General features: G+C 42.0%; 1 protein-coding gene across 19 annotated transcripts in view; it reads right to left on the bottom strand.

Moving 5' to 3' along the window:
• The window catches only part of SVIL (supervillin), a 230599-nt gene that overhangs the window by 62205 nt on the left and 153563 nt on the right, over positions 1 to 14831 (bottom strand). For 13 of the 19 annotated variants that reach the window (XM_077896945.1, XM_077896946.1, XM_077896947.1 and 10 more), the window contains 6 exons: positions 5658 to 5738; positions 2527 to 3429; positions 1974 to 2144; positions 1222 to 1256; positions 613 to 674; positions 169 to 308 (listed from right to left, as the gene is read on the bottom strand). In XM_077896945.1, coding sequence (XP_077753071.1) covers positions 169 to 308; positions 613 to 674; positions 1222 to 1256; positions 1974 to 2144; positions 2527 to 3429; positions 5658 to 5738 — 1392 coding nt within the window. The remainder of the gene's footprint in view (positions 1 to 168; positions 309 to 612; positions 675 to 1221; positions 1257 to 1973; positions 2145 to 2526; positions 3430 to 5657; positions 5739 to 14831) is intronic. The other 6 variants (XM_077896952.1, XM_077896953.1, XM_077896954.1 and 3 more) reach the window with 4 other exon arrangements.

Here is a 14831-nt window from a genome sequence, read left to right on the forward strand (position 1 = left end):
CCACGGTTAAGGAGAATCCCAAAGTACCAATGTCTCTGTGGCTTTTAACTAAACCATCTCCCAATCACTTCATTTTTATTTAAAATCTTTAAATCTTTTTTTTTTTTTTTTTTTTTTTTTGCAAGAAGGTATTTCAGCTCAAGCCAAGAGGTCACGAGGGGGACTTACGTGGCTGCAATGGCCACTTCCTCGGTGGTAACGGGCTGGGTGTGGGATCTATCCTGTAGCCGACGCAGCCTTTGCTCCACAGCCGCGTTTCTGGAGCGTCGCTTTGGAACATTTTTCTCATCAAATGATTTTTCCATTTCCTAAGATCAGAAATAATGAGGAATCCTTATACATTGCAGGAAAGGACACAGGGGCAGCAGAGTCTCTGCTTTGTTGTCCTAGAAGCCCCCCCACCCCAGGGACCTCCTGCAAGGCACATTTCATTCTGAGAAGCACACACCTGTTAGGGTGTCAGCTGGTGGTCACACCTGCCAGAGGCTCAGCCAGAGGCAGAGGGGCCAGAGTGAGGCAGGCTGAAGGGGTCCCCCTGCAGGGAGCAGGGGCAGCAGTGGCACCTCCCTGAGCAGGGGGACAATTTCCCTCAAGCACTTCGGCACACCTTACCCTGAAAAGCAGCCTTTTGGCAGCGACACTCAGCTTGGCTCGTTCATCTACCTTTTCTTCATCTGTAAAAAAGCCATAAAATAAAAACTGAACATCATTAGAAAAACACAGGTGAAGTCTCTGAAAAGTTTCCCAAGGCTGACCTGGAAATCCTTTGAATATAAGAATCCCTTGGAGGGATTCCATTCTTCTGCTCAGTGAAAAGGTGCTAATTTCCATTGCAATTAGCCAGACAACCCTTAGTCTGGAGAATATTTTTCTGTGGTAATATTTGAGTAATTGAGGTCTAAGAATAGATTTTTCTGAAAGGCATTGCTCTTTATTGTTACATAGTAACGATAAATTAATAACAAAAAGTTGCTTCTTTAGCCAATCAGTTGTTTTAATATTGTTGTTTGTTTAATATTATCCATTCAACAGTTCTCTCTCAAAAATAAGGAAAAGCTCACTCTAGAATCTCAACTAGGTTTTATTAGATTCACAGAAAGAAAACATGCAGAAAAGAAATCAGTATGCTCCATAATCTCATCCTCTCAAAAAGCAAATCTTAATGGAAACCTAATCTGGGTGAAATGATAGAGAAGTGGCAAAAGGAAAACAGGTACTTGCCCTCAGTGGTTGGCATTTCTGAATGCGAAGCAGACCTAGGAAAGACATTAGGCAATAATAATAACAAAAAATTAGTTGGTGGGAATAGAAGATCCAAATAAAACATCAGATTAAAACTAAAAGCAAAAATAAAAATAAAAATTCAATTCAACTCTTTTAAAGAATATCATCCTGCTAACAATTCTTGTTGTGAATACACAGGTACAGGTGTTAATGGACACGGTGGAGTGCGTGTGCACACAACCCAGCCAGGTGCACACCTCGTGGAGACAAACCAGAACTGAGTGTGACTTATTAAACATGACCGATCACTTTGTAGAAAAATTTCATCATCTTTATGTGTAAGGCTACAATCGGGTAAAACTCAAATGTGACAAGTAGACAGATATTTATAAGAGGAATATAAAATCCCTATTTCTTTGCACTGGAAAATCTAGTGAATTTTGCACTGGTGGATTCTAATTTAATGAGGGCATAAAAAATGAGAAACAGTAAATGAAGAAAAATAACATGTCTCATTTCTTACCCTCCGAATGCAATGTAAAATCGTATTGTGATACTGTTGTCACAGGCAGCATCCTTTAAAAATACATACACACAAGCCAAATAAAGATCTCTTAGAGACTAGCTGGAAGAATGATGGAATCGCCACATCCCGTTTAACCAGCACTAGGACCGTGGCTGTAGGAAAAATCCTGGACTATTGCCTTTACGTTCCCTAGACTACGGTACTACACATCACGCATGCCTACCTATCCGATTCCTTTCGTTCTGCTGAGGTTATAGGTTGAGTTCTAAATCTCTCAGAAGTTTTTCTACTTTCACCAGGAGAAAAATAGCGTCTTGGTTTCCGGGACCCTCTCTCCCGCTCCACACCGGTAGGCAAGCCAACTCCTTCGGTTGACCTCTCAACCCGGGATGGGCTTTTAGAATCATTGGGAGGGAGTATACAGAAGAGAAATGAGAGAGAGAAGAGAGTGAGAGAGAGAGAGAGAGAGAGAGAGAAAGAAGCAGAGGTTTATGCATCTCAGTGAGGTAAGGCCCAGACACCGCCAAATCCCACCACATGCCCCGACCATGCACGGAAAGGGGGCGGAACATTCCAGCAACCCAATACTGTAGCTCCCCATTAGTAGGCAGAAGCAGAATGGTAGTTTCTGAGCCATTGCCTGTACGGGCTGCCCTGCACACTGGTGAGCTAAGCTAATATGATTCAATGCAGGACACAACACAAGTTGCGAAGTGAATAATTCTGCCAAGGACGTGCAAGTGACACATCAGGATGACGTCTGAAACATCACCTACAGTTCGCGTTTCTTGCTGGCATTGACAGACTCCAGAAATGCATTTCGCAGCTGGGCCACTGAGACCTTTGTGTCCAGCATGCCAACTTCTGTGGGGGGCCCTTCGGCTCTGGAACTCTGCAGCTCTGGATCCTGCTTGGAAGTGGAGTCCTTACACTTGAGGGGGGCCTGCAGCTGAGGGGGGCCCGTGTAGTCAGACAGGGAGCGGGTGAGGACCTTGCGCTTCTTTGTAAATGCTTCCCTTCTGTGGCCTGTCACCCTGGCATCTTGGGACACGGGCTCGCTCTGAACATATAGAACCATCTCTTGTCTGCTAATTCTCTCCGTGGGTTGTTGCTGAGTTTCAAGGGGGTGTGGTAGACTTTCTGCTTCCATCTGGTGTTCTAAGGTGACTGTGCTAACAGCAGGCTTGCCCAAATCTTCATTTCCAGAGGGCTCTTCGTGGCTTCTCATAAGCTCATGGTCCTCCAAATCCAAAAGTGTTTTCCTGCTTTTCTCCAGAGCTTCGGTGAAGAGCATATCTTCCTCTGTTTTTGACTCACAAATATGGAGAATGGGAGTATCCTCCCTTCTCTCACTTTCTAGAACCTTCGAGATGGGAGGCTTCCTGACATTCTGGGTGGCTGACCCCCCCCAGCTGTATTCTGATATGTTTTCAGGGATCTCTGAGGTCACCAGAGTGGCCGTGTGAATGGGGTCTGCCGGTTGGACATAGCCGCGGATGGGCTGTCGCACGGAGCTGGCCGCCTTGCTGGAGACCCTATCAAAGGCCGAATTTTCTGACTGAAAGGACGAGCAATGGACGGACACTGGCTGATGTCTCCTCTGAGTGAAGGGCTCGGAGGCCACTTCGGGGCTGCTGCGAGCACTCTCCTCTCTCACCAATTTTTCTCTAACTTTAACTCTTTAAGAAAGAAAAAGGATTTAAGTTGCAAAGTACAGTAACTGCTTAACGGGGGGAAAGCATGCGTGGATCATAGATTACTGGTGAATGGAAATCCACCCAAGGACAGAACCACTGGGGACAACGCATTTCTGGTGGTTAATGTCAGAACCCCACTGCGTGCTAGATGAGCGATTTTGAGTTGAGTTTCCAAAAGTGCGTACAGATGCCAGTGTGGCGCCAAACTAACTCCACCCTCCATAAAGCTGAGATGGCTCAGATGCCATCCTGGGTGAGAATGGACCTCTTCTGGCTACATCAATGACCAGAAGCCACAGAAAAATCCATTAATATACACCACCAGTATGCATGAGGGCACACTGCGGCTGGCCCTGGGAATCCATAAACCCTCCATATGAACAGGCCTTGTGTATGGACTCCAGGGTGGGGAGGGGGCTTTTCCAGGTATACACACACACCTATTGACCAAATGTAATTTCATTGTTTCCTGGAAATGTAAGAACATTTGTGATTTTTAAAATTTTTTTAAATTGGACTCAAGATACAACAATTGCCCCTTTCAAGCATTCAACTAAACATTCCCAAGCTTTGTCATGCAATGCAGACTATATTCATTCATTCTTAAGACTTGTGACCAGTTTGGACATCGTTACTACTAACAATTGTGGCACCAAGGAGGATGTTAGAGAAAAGATATTCTGTTGAAAGAACTAACACAACTGAACGTTTTCTTCCCTTTGGGGTTGCTACTAGGCCCTTAGTTAAAAACTAACCTGAAAAGAGATTGCTCTCATTTCTAGAGTTATTTGAGTATCTGAGAGCAAAACAAATCCATTTTAAAAGCTACACACCTTATTCTATTACTGCAGAAGCAAAATAACCAAGAGCTCTGGCTAGAGGCACCTAGGAGACCTCAGTCCAAGACTGGCTCAGCCAGTTCTAGCTGTGTGGTCTCAGGCAACTTACTTGGCTCAGGAGTCTTGCTTTTTAAATGGAAATGGTAGTGACAAAATGTAATGTGGTGGTTTGGAAGTACATGGAAGGCTTAGTATTTAACCATTTAATAGCAGTAGCTGGTACTTATCTTTACTTTTTGAAATGCCATGTAGTGAGAAAGGAGAAACCACTGAAGCTGTTTAAGAATAGATTACTAATTCGCAATCATCTTTAAAAAGTAAAACACGTTTTTAGAGTGGGAAAAGTGATTTCTTGGGGCTAAACCTTCATTTCCTGAATATTGGTCAGCAAAAATAATTATTAATGACAGTTTCGGAAGAGAATATTTCCTTAAATGACAAATGCACCCAGCTAAATTTGATATAAACGCCTACATGTTTTTCAACATGTAGGATATCTATGTATATTTCGTTAACAAAAAAATCAAAGACACACATAAAAGGCAGTTACCATGAACAATTCAGGAGGAAAAAAGAAAGCATTCCGAGTTGTTATTTTTCCCAGAGACTAGCCAGTGTTGGAGGTTTTCATATTTATAAGCTTTGTTAATCAAAAGAAGACTGAAATGTGGTTCAAGTTCTCCTGTGGAATGTGTCCTTCTAATCAGAGACAATCTGAATGTTGTCCTCAGCTGAGAACAAAGTGACTGTTAGAAACTCAGTATATGGGTGCTTTGTCCTGCCACAGCCTTATTCATTCTTACTCCTTCCGCCTCTCCCTGCCCCCAACCTTAAAAATGAAATGATAGGGGTTTTTTGTTTGCCTTTAAAAGCACATGCCTTAAGTGCAACTGGTGAAAATTAACTATTGATTTAGAGATGAGGAGACATGGAGAGGAGGAGGCTGGAAGTGCTGGGTGGATCCAGCTGGTGTTGACCAGATGGGACACTAGCTGGTTAGAGTGACTCAAGGAGAGCAACCAAGAGGCTTTATTTAGGTGCTCACTACTGCCCCCACTTGGTGGTGTGTGGGTTGGTGAGAAAGGAGAGAAGTGAGAAGAAGTGTAATCCAAAAGATTTTCAAAAAGGGGAAAAAAGAGGAGGGGGGAAATACTATTAGCAGGGATTAAGGCAATTGGAGTAGAAAAGCAAACATTCAAAAAGTAACTTCCAGCAGCTCCTTGTGAACACATAATTTTCAAAAACACTGCCATTAAGAGGGCAAGAAGAGAGTTAGCATTCATTCAGTAATGTGTGGAAGAGCAAGGCATGTCAGCAGGGAAGTAGAAGCACTCACTACACATAAGCCAAGACTTTCATCTTGGGATATACCTGGAAGGCCAGTTGATAAGAGAAGGTGTGTCCCCTTCGGAATCTTTCTGGAGAAACCACTCATGTTTGGGTTTCCCGGTACTATCACGTACAAAAGACAAAACTTCAGATAATTTCTATTTGAATGTCAACACATCTACAGACAATTATAATTTAAAACTATAAAGGCAGATTTTTGTTTAAGTAAAGTCTTTAAGTAAAGACTAGTTCTGGCTTTTGAAAATGTGTAAGTGCATTTTGCCATGGAGTTTATATTCACTTCACGAACCCCCAAGGACACGTGGCCCATTACTAAACCCAAGAGATTGAAATATATCCAAAGCCACCTCCTAAAGTGTTTTCCAAGTAATCTGAAAGTATTAGGAGTCTGTTAAAGTCACACTTTCCCCACAAATACCAGATAGTTTTCTTGTAAGAAGTCGGATTAAATATCAACTTATCTATAAGTTTTGTCAAGGTACATTGGTAAAGAGCCAAATATAAAGATAGTGTCCATGCAAAATGACATGTATCACATAAAGGAGATAAATAAAAAGAAATTCAATAAGATCATATCTTTAATTGCTCTTGTACATTTTCCTTTTATATTTGTCACTAAATAAGGGAACTAACATAACGATTATATAACCATTACTAATTCAGGTCAATTCAATAACTGTTGAGTTCCTACCATGTACGAAGCACTGTACTAGGCTCTGAGAAGTACCAAAAGTGACTCAAGCATCATCTCAGCCATTAAAAAACTTACACTACAGACAGGCAAGATATGATTTACACATACATTCTTCAACACACGCTCAGCTATAATGCAAAGTTGAATGTTATGAAGGAATTATGCCAGGCTGAAGATATTTTAGAACAGGCCAGGAAAACCCTGTGGTAAAGCAAGCCACAGGAGGTGAAGACTGCTGATCTATATCACCTTACAATGCAGAAAGGGAATGTTTACCAGCTTAAAACCAGACCATCTGTATGTTAGTAAATTGAACACCAATAAAAAATAAATTAAAAAAAAAAACCAGACCAACTTATTTGTAAGAGTTTTTTCAATACTAGGCTAGAAACACATTTTAGTTGAAAGCAGTTTCCAAGAAAAGAGAATAATAATCAAATAATCTTAATTTTCTAAAAGTCATTTTATTTCAAGTTTTAGTTGAAGCTGACAGGCAAGAACCAGTCTATAACCACTACCGTACTTTTTCTTGTGACCACTGAAATCTGTCATAGTCTAGGCTTGGAATCCCCATCTTTCTATACCCAAACCTGTTAGCCCACCCTTCTATCCCCAGCATTACAGTAATTTAGTCAGTAGTGAACAAAAAATCAGATGTATGGAAAGCTGTTTTATTTCCAATTATAAAAGGTCTATTTGGGGATCCCTGGGTGGCTCAGCAGTTTAGTGTCTGCCTTTGGCCCAGGGTGTGATCCTGGAATCCTGGGATCAAGTCCCGCATCAGGCTCCCTACATGGAGCCTGCTTCTCCCTCTGCCTATATCTCTGTCTGTGTGTGTGTGTGTTTGTGTGTGTCTCCCATGAATAAATAAATAAAATCTTTTTTTTTTTTTTTTAAAGGGTCTAGTTTTTAAGGGTGGTATCTGGGTGGCTCATCAGTTAGGTGTCTGTCTTTGGCTCAGGTCATGATCCTAGGGTCCTGGGATAGAGCCCCACATCAGGCTCTCTGCTCAACAGGGAGCCTGCTTCTCCCTCTCCCTCTGCCTGCTGCTCTCTCACCTCATGCTTTTCTCTCTGTTAAACCAATCAATCAATCAATCAAGTTTCTAATTTAAACATAGGAATAATTAGCTTATCATTTGCAGCTAAGAAAGGAGGCAATCACTCCAGGACAGGATATAGTAGAAGAGGGAGCAACAGATATTTGCTTTTGAAAACCATCAAGTTAATATAACTGAGATGCCTACCTCACAAAACTATTTTAAGACTCAAATGCTTTTTGTATAACAGAATTCTTTGTAAACTGAGAAGTGCTGTGCAACATTTTGAACATGACTTTCACTGATAAGACTAGAACTTGGTCAACACCACCAAAAAAAAAAAAAAAAAAAAAAAAAAATCAGGAGCTAAAGAATATGATGGATCAGCATCTGAAAAGTGAAAATCATACAGAGACTTGGGATCCTTGCTGGGCTCCATTTATTCATTACACCTCAGGTGTTTAGCCCTCTAGCTAAACAACCAAGTAACTATGAGCATGGTAGCAAATACTCAAATTTTGACAATTTCACATATGATACATATGAATGTAATGATAAATAACTGAAAGTAGAGAAGGCATCATGCCAAGAATGTGGCAAGCCCTTTCAAATGCTCTTCCTCTCCTTCCTTTTTTCATAGACAACATCCAACTATCCATCTCCGAGTTACTGCTTTTATATTTTAAAGAGATGAGACATACAGAGTCTTAATTCAGAAGTCACATGATTTCAAGGAACATGGTCCAGCCTCAACCAGGAGGATGATTTTGTCTTAAGTACGTTTACTTAAGCAGGAGTGATTTAGAACAGTATTTCTCAAAGTATTTCTAGGATCCTTGACTTTGGTTGAGGCACTTACTTTGGTGATATTTTCTGCCATCAGGACCAGAAAATAAGGAGAAGGGATGGGGAGACACCTCATCTGAATGGGACACTTTCTGGACACAGGCTGCTTAGAGCATGCCTCGCCCCCTGGCTCGAAGCACAGGCTCCCTCCTTGGTCCTTCTCTCCCTCATCCACTAGCAGCATCTGATGCAGGCGATCCCTCCCTTCACCTGGCTCAGCAGCCTTCTGGGTCTCCTCCTCCCCATACCGCCTGCCCCTCTAGAGCTCGGGGTGCCCAAGATGGGTTCCTCTCCTCCTCCACTGACATTCAAGTGCCTTGATGTTCCCATCAGTCTCTACTTCCATGCTTCCCTCCCCTTCACCTCAGACTCTTGGACTCCGCTGTCCACTTGATGCTTCCATTGGGATATCTGGTGGATATCTTGAGTATAACATGTCCAAAAACTGGACTCTTGGTATCCCTCCAAAGTCAACCTGCATTGGAGCTTTCTCTATTTCAGCAAATGACAATGCCCCACTTCGAGTTGCCTCGTCTCAAGACTCCTCTTCGATTCCTTGGTTTCTTTTATGCCCCACATCTGTTATCAGCAATTCCCCTGGTGACCCTCAAAACCTAACCTCTTTCCTCCCCTCTGCTGCCATCATTCTAGTTCAAGCGACCACCATCTCTCACTCAGATTACTAAGATAGCCCCCTAATTATTCTATTTGTTTTCATCCTTGCCCACCTACACTCTATTTTCAGCTTAGCAGCCAGATCGGTTATTCCTCTTTTCCATCCCTTATACGGCTCTACACATCATTTAGAGCACAACTCACCCAAAGCCCTGGTGATGGGCCCTCCCTGATCTGTGCACCCCTCTCCCCCACATCTCTCTCACCTCCTCTTCCCCTCCTCAAATGCTCCATGCATGGAGTCCCCTCAGATCTTTGTGGGTGCTACTTCTGCTTGGGCCAATTCACCCCAACAGTTGCAAGGCTGCTTCATTTTATGTAGGTCTTCACTTAACTACTATCCTATCAAAGAGTCCTTCCTAACCACTCTATATCAAAATAGCAACTGCCAATCATTTCTCTGTCTCCCTCTACTGAATTGCTCGAATTTTCTTCATAGCACTTACTACATTTATCATGTTGCATGCTTGTTTGCTGCTTTTTCCTAGGGGAGGGAGATTCAGTAGGGGAAATGAGCTTCTTGAGAAAAGCCCATTGTATCACCAGCACCCAGAACAGTGTGTGGGAAGGAACAGGTCTCGATACCTGTTCCTTTGTGGGATGGATGAACTGTTCAATGATCACACACACCCTCAGAGGTGTTCTTAGATTCATTTTATAGATAAAGCAAGGAAGGTACAAAAAAAAAAAAAAAAAAAGAAAGAAAAAGAAAAGAAAAAAAGAAAGGTATATTAACTGGCCCAGATCACAAGAAAGGCTGGGGCTTGAACCCAAGTGTTGTGAGACCCTTGAGGCTACATCTTCCTCTCCAGTGCTATAGGCTTTGAATTCTGGAAAATGAATGGGTAATGAATGAGCAACCCCTCCCTGGCTGGAGTGAGATGATGTAGTGGGGATGCCAGTGTTCACGTGCTCTGAGGCTAAGCAAGGAAGGCACCAAAGGTGTCCTGGCCATACCCACAACTCTGACTGGATAGTGGTCTCAGCTGCAATTATTCTACCTTCAGCAGAAAGCCTGGAAATTACCTGTAAATCCTACAAAACTTAATTATCTTCTTCCTGTTTTTTCTCCAAATGCACAACATGAAATCAAAGGTGTCCAACAGTGAAGAGCAGTTTGGTTCAGAAGGCCCTCCTGCTGAGTCTGGGGTGGGAGGGGACTGCAGGGGCAAGGTGCATGAGACCTTGTCTCCTTTCCCCACCAAAGCCATCTATAGCAGAAGACAAGTGTAAGACTCAACCATCTGGAAATAAGAAAATCCATGGGAGGGATAAACTGGGAGCAGGTGATGCTGGGTGTTAAGTGGAAAGAATCAGAAGTACTCTGAGGCCCAAGTGAATATTATAGTTTGACTGGGTCTCTTAGCTGCCCCTCCTCCTCTGGCACATGCAGAAAATGACAACATGACATGACACCTAATTCACAATCTAACTCCCACTTTCATAGGCACTTTTCAGGCTCAGCATCACAATAGCTAACTATCAACTAAACATTCATTGATAAATATTCATGTGTCTGCTATGCCACAGGTACAATGTGTGCATCAGGGAAAATAATTTTAGCATGGACACCTGACTTCACTGCATGCTGAGAATTCACTAGGAAATCACAAATTTAAAATCAGCTCTGTATGAAGTATCTTGTAAGTTTAAATCTCAGCCATTTAAGATGGATTCCTTTTCTGATGATACTCTAAATAGTTGATACTACATTTCTCCTATGATTAAAAAAATAATTTCATTCAATTCTTATATGACTTCTTTGGAACTGACAAGAACAAAATACTTAAGGAATTTGATTTTATATATTTAAAAGTCTAAAACTGTAGTACAGAAAACAGATTATTGGTTGGTAGGACCTGGAGGTGGTGGTAAGGACTGACCACAAAGGCACACAAAGGAATCTTTGGGCTGATGGAATGGTTCTATATCTTGATTGTAGTGAGAGTTACACAACTTTAGATATTTGACAAAATTCACAAAATTTCACTAACAAGGGTGAATTTTACTATATATAAATTATACTACAATAAAAATATCTTATTAAAGATCTAACATTTCTAGAAACTGTAATTTGGCATACCTTCATAATTGATCTAGACAACTGTCACAGTTCAGGGATTTACTTTGACATACATGTTTAGCATAGTTACTGGAATTTTTAAATTCAAATCTCTCTTTTCATCCTTTAAAAGCAAAAATATGTATAAATAAATAACAAATGAAAATGTGAGCTAAACTCAGTCAATTCCACAAAATCTATTTTGGATCTTTTACTTTCTTTTCTTTAAATTTTCTCCCCAATGCCCAAAGAGGCTGAGAAACCTGCCCAGAGTGGTCACTCTTAAGTGTTGACATTAGTGGAGAAGCCAATTTAATTTCTTCCTTTTGAATTAAATGCTTGGCTCCCAAAATGGTGGATCAAGGTGTAAAACTGATCTGGCTAATTCACAGACATGCTAAAACTATGGAATATAATGGAAATTTTTAAAACATATTTTATTTATTTATTTATGAGAGGCACACAGAGAGAGGCAGAGACACAGGCAGAGGGATAAGCAGGCTCCCTGCGGGGAGTCTGATGTGGGACTCAATCCCAGGACCCCAGGATCACCACCTGAGCCAAAGGCAGACGCTCAACCACAGAGCCACCCAGGCATCCCTATAATGGAACTTTTTGGACCACATTTTCCATACAATCGGACTGTAAGACTGACAGGTGGCTAAGGGATGTTCAAACCCAGATTAAAAAGTCATTTCATGGGATCCCTGGGTGGCGCAGCGGTTTGGCGCCTGCCTTTGGCCCAGGGCGCGATCCTGGAGACCCAGGATCGAATCCCACATCGGGCTCCCGGTGCATGGAGCCTGCTTCTCCCTCTGCCTGTGTCTCTGCCTCTCTCTCTCTCACTGTGTGCCTATCATAAATAAATAAAACAAAAAAATTAAAAAAAAAAGTCATTTCATAAGAGTACAAAATTTATTTCTGGGGCCAAGGGGCTATTGTTTTGGAGAAGTAGTATAATATTAGGTGAATTTTTAAAAATAAAAACAAAAAGATCACATCTGAATAGTGGCAAATAATACTTAACGTTCTTTTTTTTTTTAAAAAAATATTACATTGATGCTGTTATTTAATGCAGTGTCCTTTTAATGTTATGCTTAACTATGTCTAATATTTAAAACTTAGTTAAAAAAATTAACCAGGTGGGAAGGGTTGGTTTGGTACAACATGAGTTGAGTGTATGATACTAAGTTAGGTCCATGCAAAAAGAGAACAGGCAATGGTGGACAGAGGTACAGCAGTGATGTAAACCTTTTCTATCTCAACTATAGTACCGGTTACACTCTTCCCAAAACTCACCAACCTGCATTATTAAAATATGTGCATTTTGATGTGAACTGTACCAAAACTGTACCTCAATTAACAAATATACCACTGTTGGATTATAAGGTGGGGACTTCTTGGGGTGGCTCAGTTGGTTAAGCATCTGACTTTTGATTTCAGCTCAGGTCTGATCTCAGGGTCAGGAGATCAAGCCCCACATTGGTCTCACGCACTAGGTGTGGAGGCTGCTTAGTTCTCTTTCCCTCCTGTTTGCCTCTCTAAATAGATAGATAGATAGATAGATAGATAGATAGATAGATAGATAGATGACTTCTTGAGCAATGAAAAGGTAGAAATACAGAGCCTTCTTGAAGCAGAAGTAGGATAAACGTGAAATAACAAATTTCTTCCAGCTTCCCTCTGAACTAATCTGAATGCCTAAATGCTACAGCCTCAGATGAGAAAGTGCAATGATGGAAGGTATGTGCACATAGATAGAACTATCTAGAAAAGCACTGGAGTCTGAGGAAGGTGCCCTAGGGGTTCTTCCAAAGTGGCTCAAGCTTCTAGTGCCAGCTAGATTGGGATTTCCACCTCTCCGCTTAGATTCTAACCACCCCTTGCTAGAACAAAGTGGTTCAGGGACTTGGCTGCCTTAGTCCTGAGACTAACCTAGAATCAGCCAATCAAGGCAGCCCAGGTGGCTCAGCGGTTTAGCGTCTCCTTCGGCCCAGGACCTGATCCTGGAGACCTGGGATCAAGTCCCGCGTCGGGCTCCCTGCATGGAGCCTGCTTCTCCCCCTTCCTATGTCTCTGCCTCTCTCTCTGTGTCTCTCATGAATAAATAAATAAAATTTAAAAAAATCAGCCATTCAGGACTGGAGACTGAGTTCAATGAGGCCCCAAAAAGCAGCCTTATCCACCCCCCACATCATGATTCCCACTCACAGCTTAGTAATATTTACGAGCACAATGACTCGAGATCATATACAAGAACTCCAGCTTCAGAGAAAGTAGAAAGAGCCTTGTCACATGTAAGCGCTCAAAGTGTGTTCTGCTCATTGGTGTCACCAGGCCATGATTAGATAAGAGACCAGCACAAGAGTGGAGTTCCCAAGCCTGCCATTTAGTTCAGCTGACATTTTGCTCACAGCATGACATTTTTGATGAAGAAAAGGACCCAAGATTCATACTCAGCTGCAAGTCCCTCATAGGTCACTGGCTGATAAACAGTTTGCAGAGTTGCTATTTCAAGTAGCACTGTTACAGTCTGGTGACGCTTGAAGAAAATACAGAAGACAACAGAACCTTCATTCAAAAATGATCAACTGAAATACTTGGTATGGGCTAGATGCTGGCAGTAGCAGGGAAGGAGACAAGAAAATGACTCTGACCAGGTAAGTCCCCTTCATGTAAGGCCTGTTTTCTAAAGTAATGCCATCATCGAGATCATCCTTACTGATCTTATGGATCAGCATAATACTAAATTCCTGTTGCCATGTTTGGGCCATCCTGACAGAATTGCTAAACCTGGGTATGTCAGCAGGCAGTAAGGCATTTGAATGTCCCTCTTCCCAAGACACGAGGTACAGGTGAAGCTGCATGTGTGAGACACCTCACAAATTCACGATCTCTTTCTGTGCTTCCCTTCAGGCAGAATCATCATCAATGAGAAGCCAGGTTGGTAACAACAGGGCTCCCTATGCCATGCCAAACTTCAGCCTTAGAACCACACTGGGAAAATGACAATCTGATAATGAGAACAGACTGGCTTGAGAGTCTAAGCATCTGAGAATGTGTAAGAGACTTCTAAAATGACTCTAGTTTCTATTAAGACAGGGAGAAGTTTCTAAAGACTTTGAAAGGTCAAGAAAGCAGGGCAGACAGGAAAGTAGACTCTCTGGATAAGTTCTCATTTGTCAACAGCTCAATTAGAACGAGATACCCAGATGTAATCTGACCACTGTAGAACACGGGTGGACCAGGACTATTTGTGCTATTGGCAGTTCACTTTCAGTACTGTACCCCAAGACTGGACCAGCCATTTTGGCAGCCACATAAAGAATTTACTGTCAACTAAAACTTCTAGGTCTGTTTCCCATGAACTGTAGTTAAATCAGGTTTCCCCAATACTGAACTTGTATGCTGATTCTTCCCCCCCAAGTAGAGGACTTTATTAAATTTCATCCTGTTAGTTTCCAACCTTGGCATAGGTACATGTGCTCTCTCCTCTCTCTTCCTGTTCTATCCCTCCTTCCACTCTCTTCCTCACCATCACCAAACTTGTTTACAATCCCTCCTTCAGAAATCTAATCAGCCTATTATTGGTATCTGCCAGACTATCTAATGAAATGCCAAACAGGACCAAGTTAATGACAAAGGCCAACTTCAAAGCACAGACTTCATTATCTCATGCCTGGGTAACTGCAACCTACACACCTGTGGCCTGCCTGACTGGAATCAACTCTCTTTCTGATCAACCAACCTTCCATACTCCTCCAGAGCAATCTTTCTAAAAAGCAAAATCAATCATCCTTGCTTTAAAATGCTTCAGAAATTTCCTATTGGATACAAGGCAAAGGCCAAACACCTGCTGTGTCATCTGAGGCACTCCAT

Source organism: Canis aureus, chromosome 5 (genome assembly GCF_053574225.1).
Source record: "Canis aureus isolate CA01 chromosome 5, VMU_Caureus_v.1.0, whole genome shotgun sequence".
Classification (NCBI taxonomy): Eukaryota; Metazoa; Chordata; class Mammalia; order Carnivora; family Canidae; genus Canis; species Canis aureus.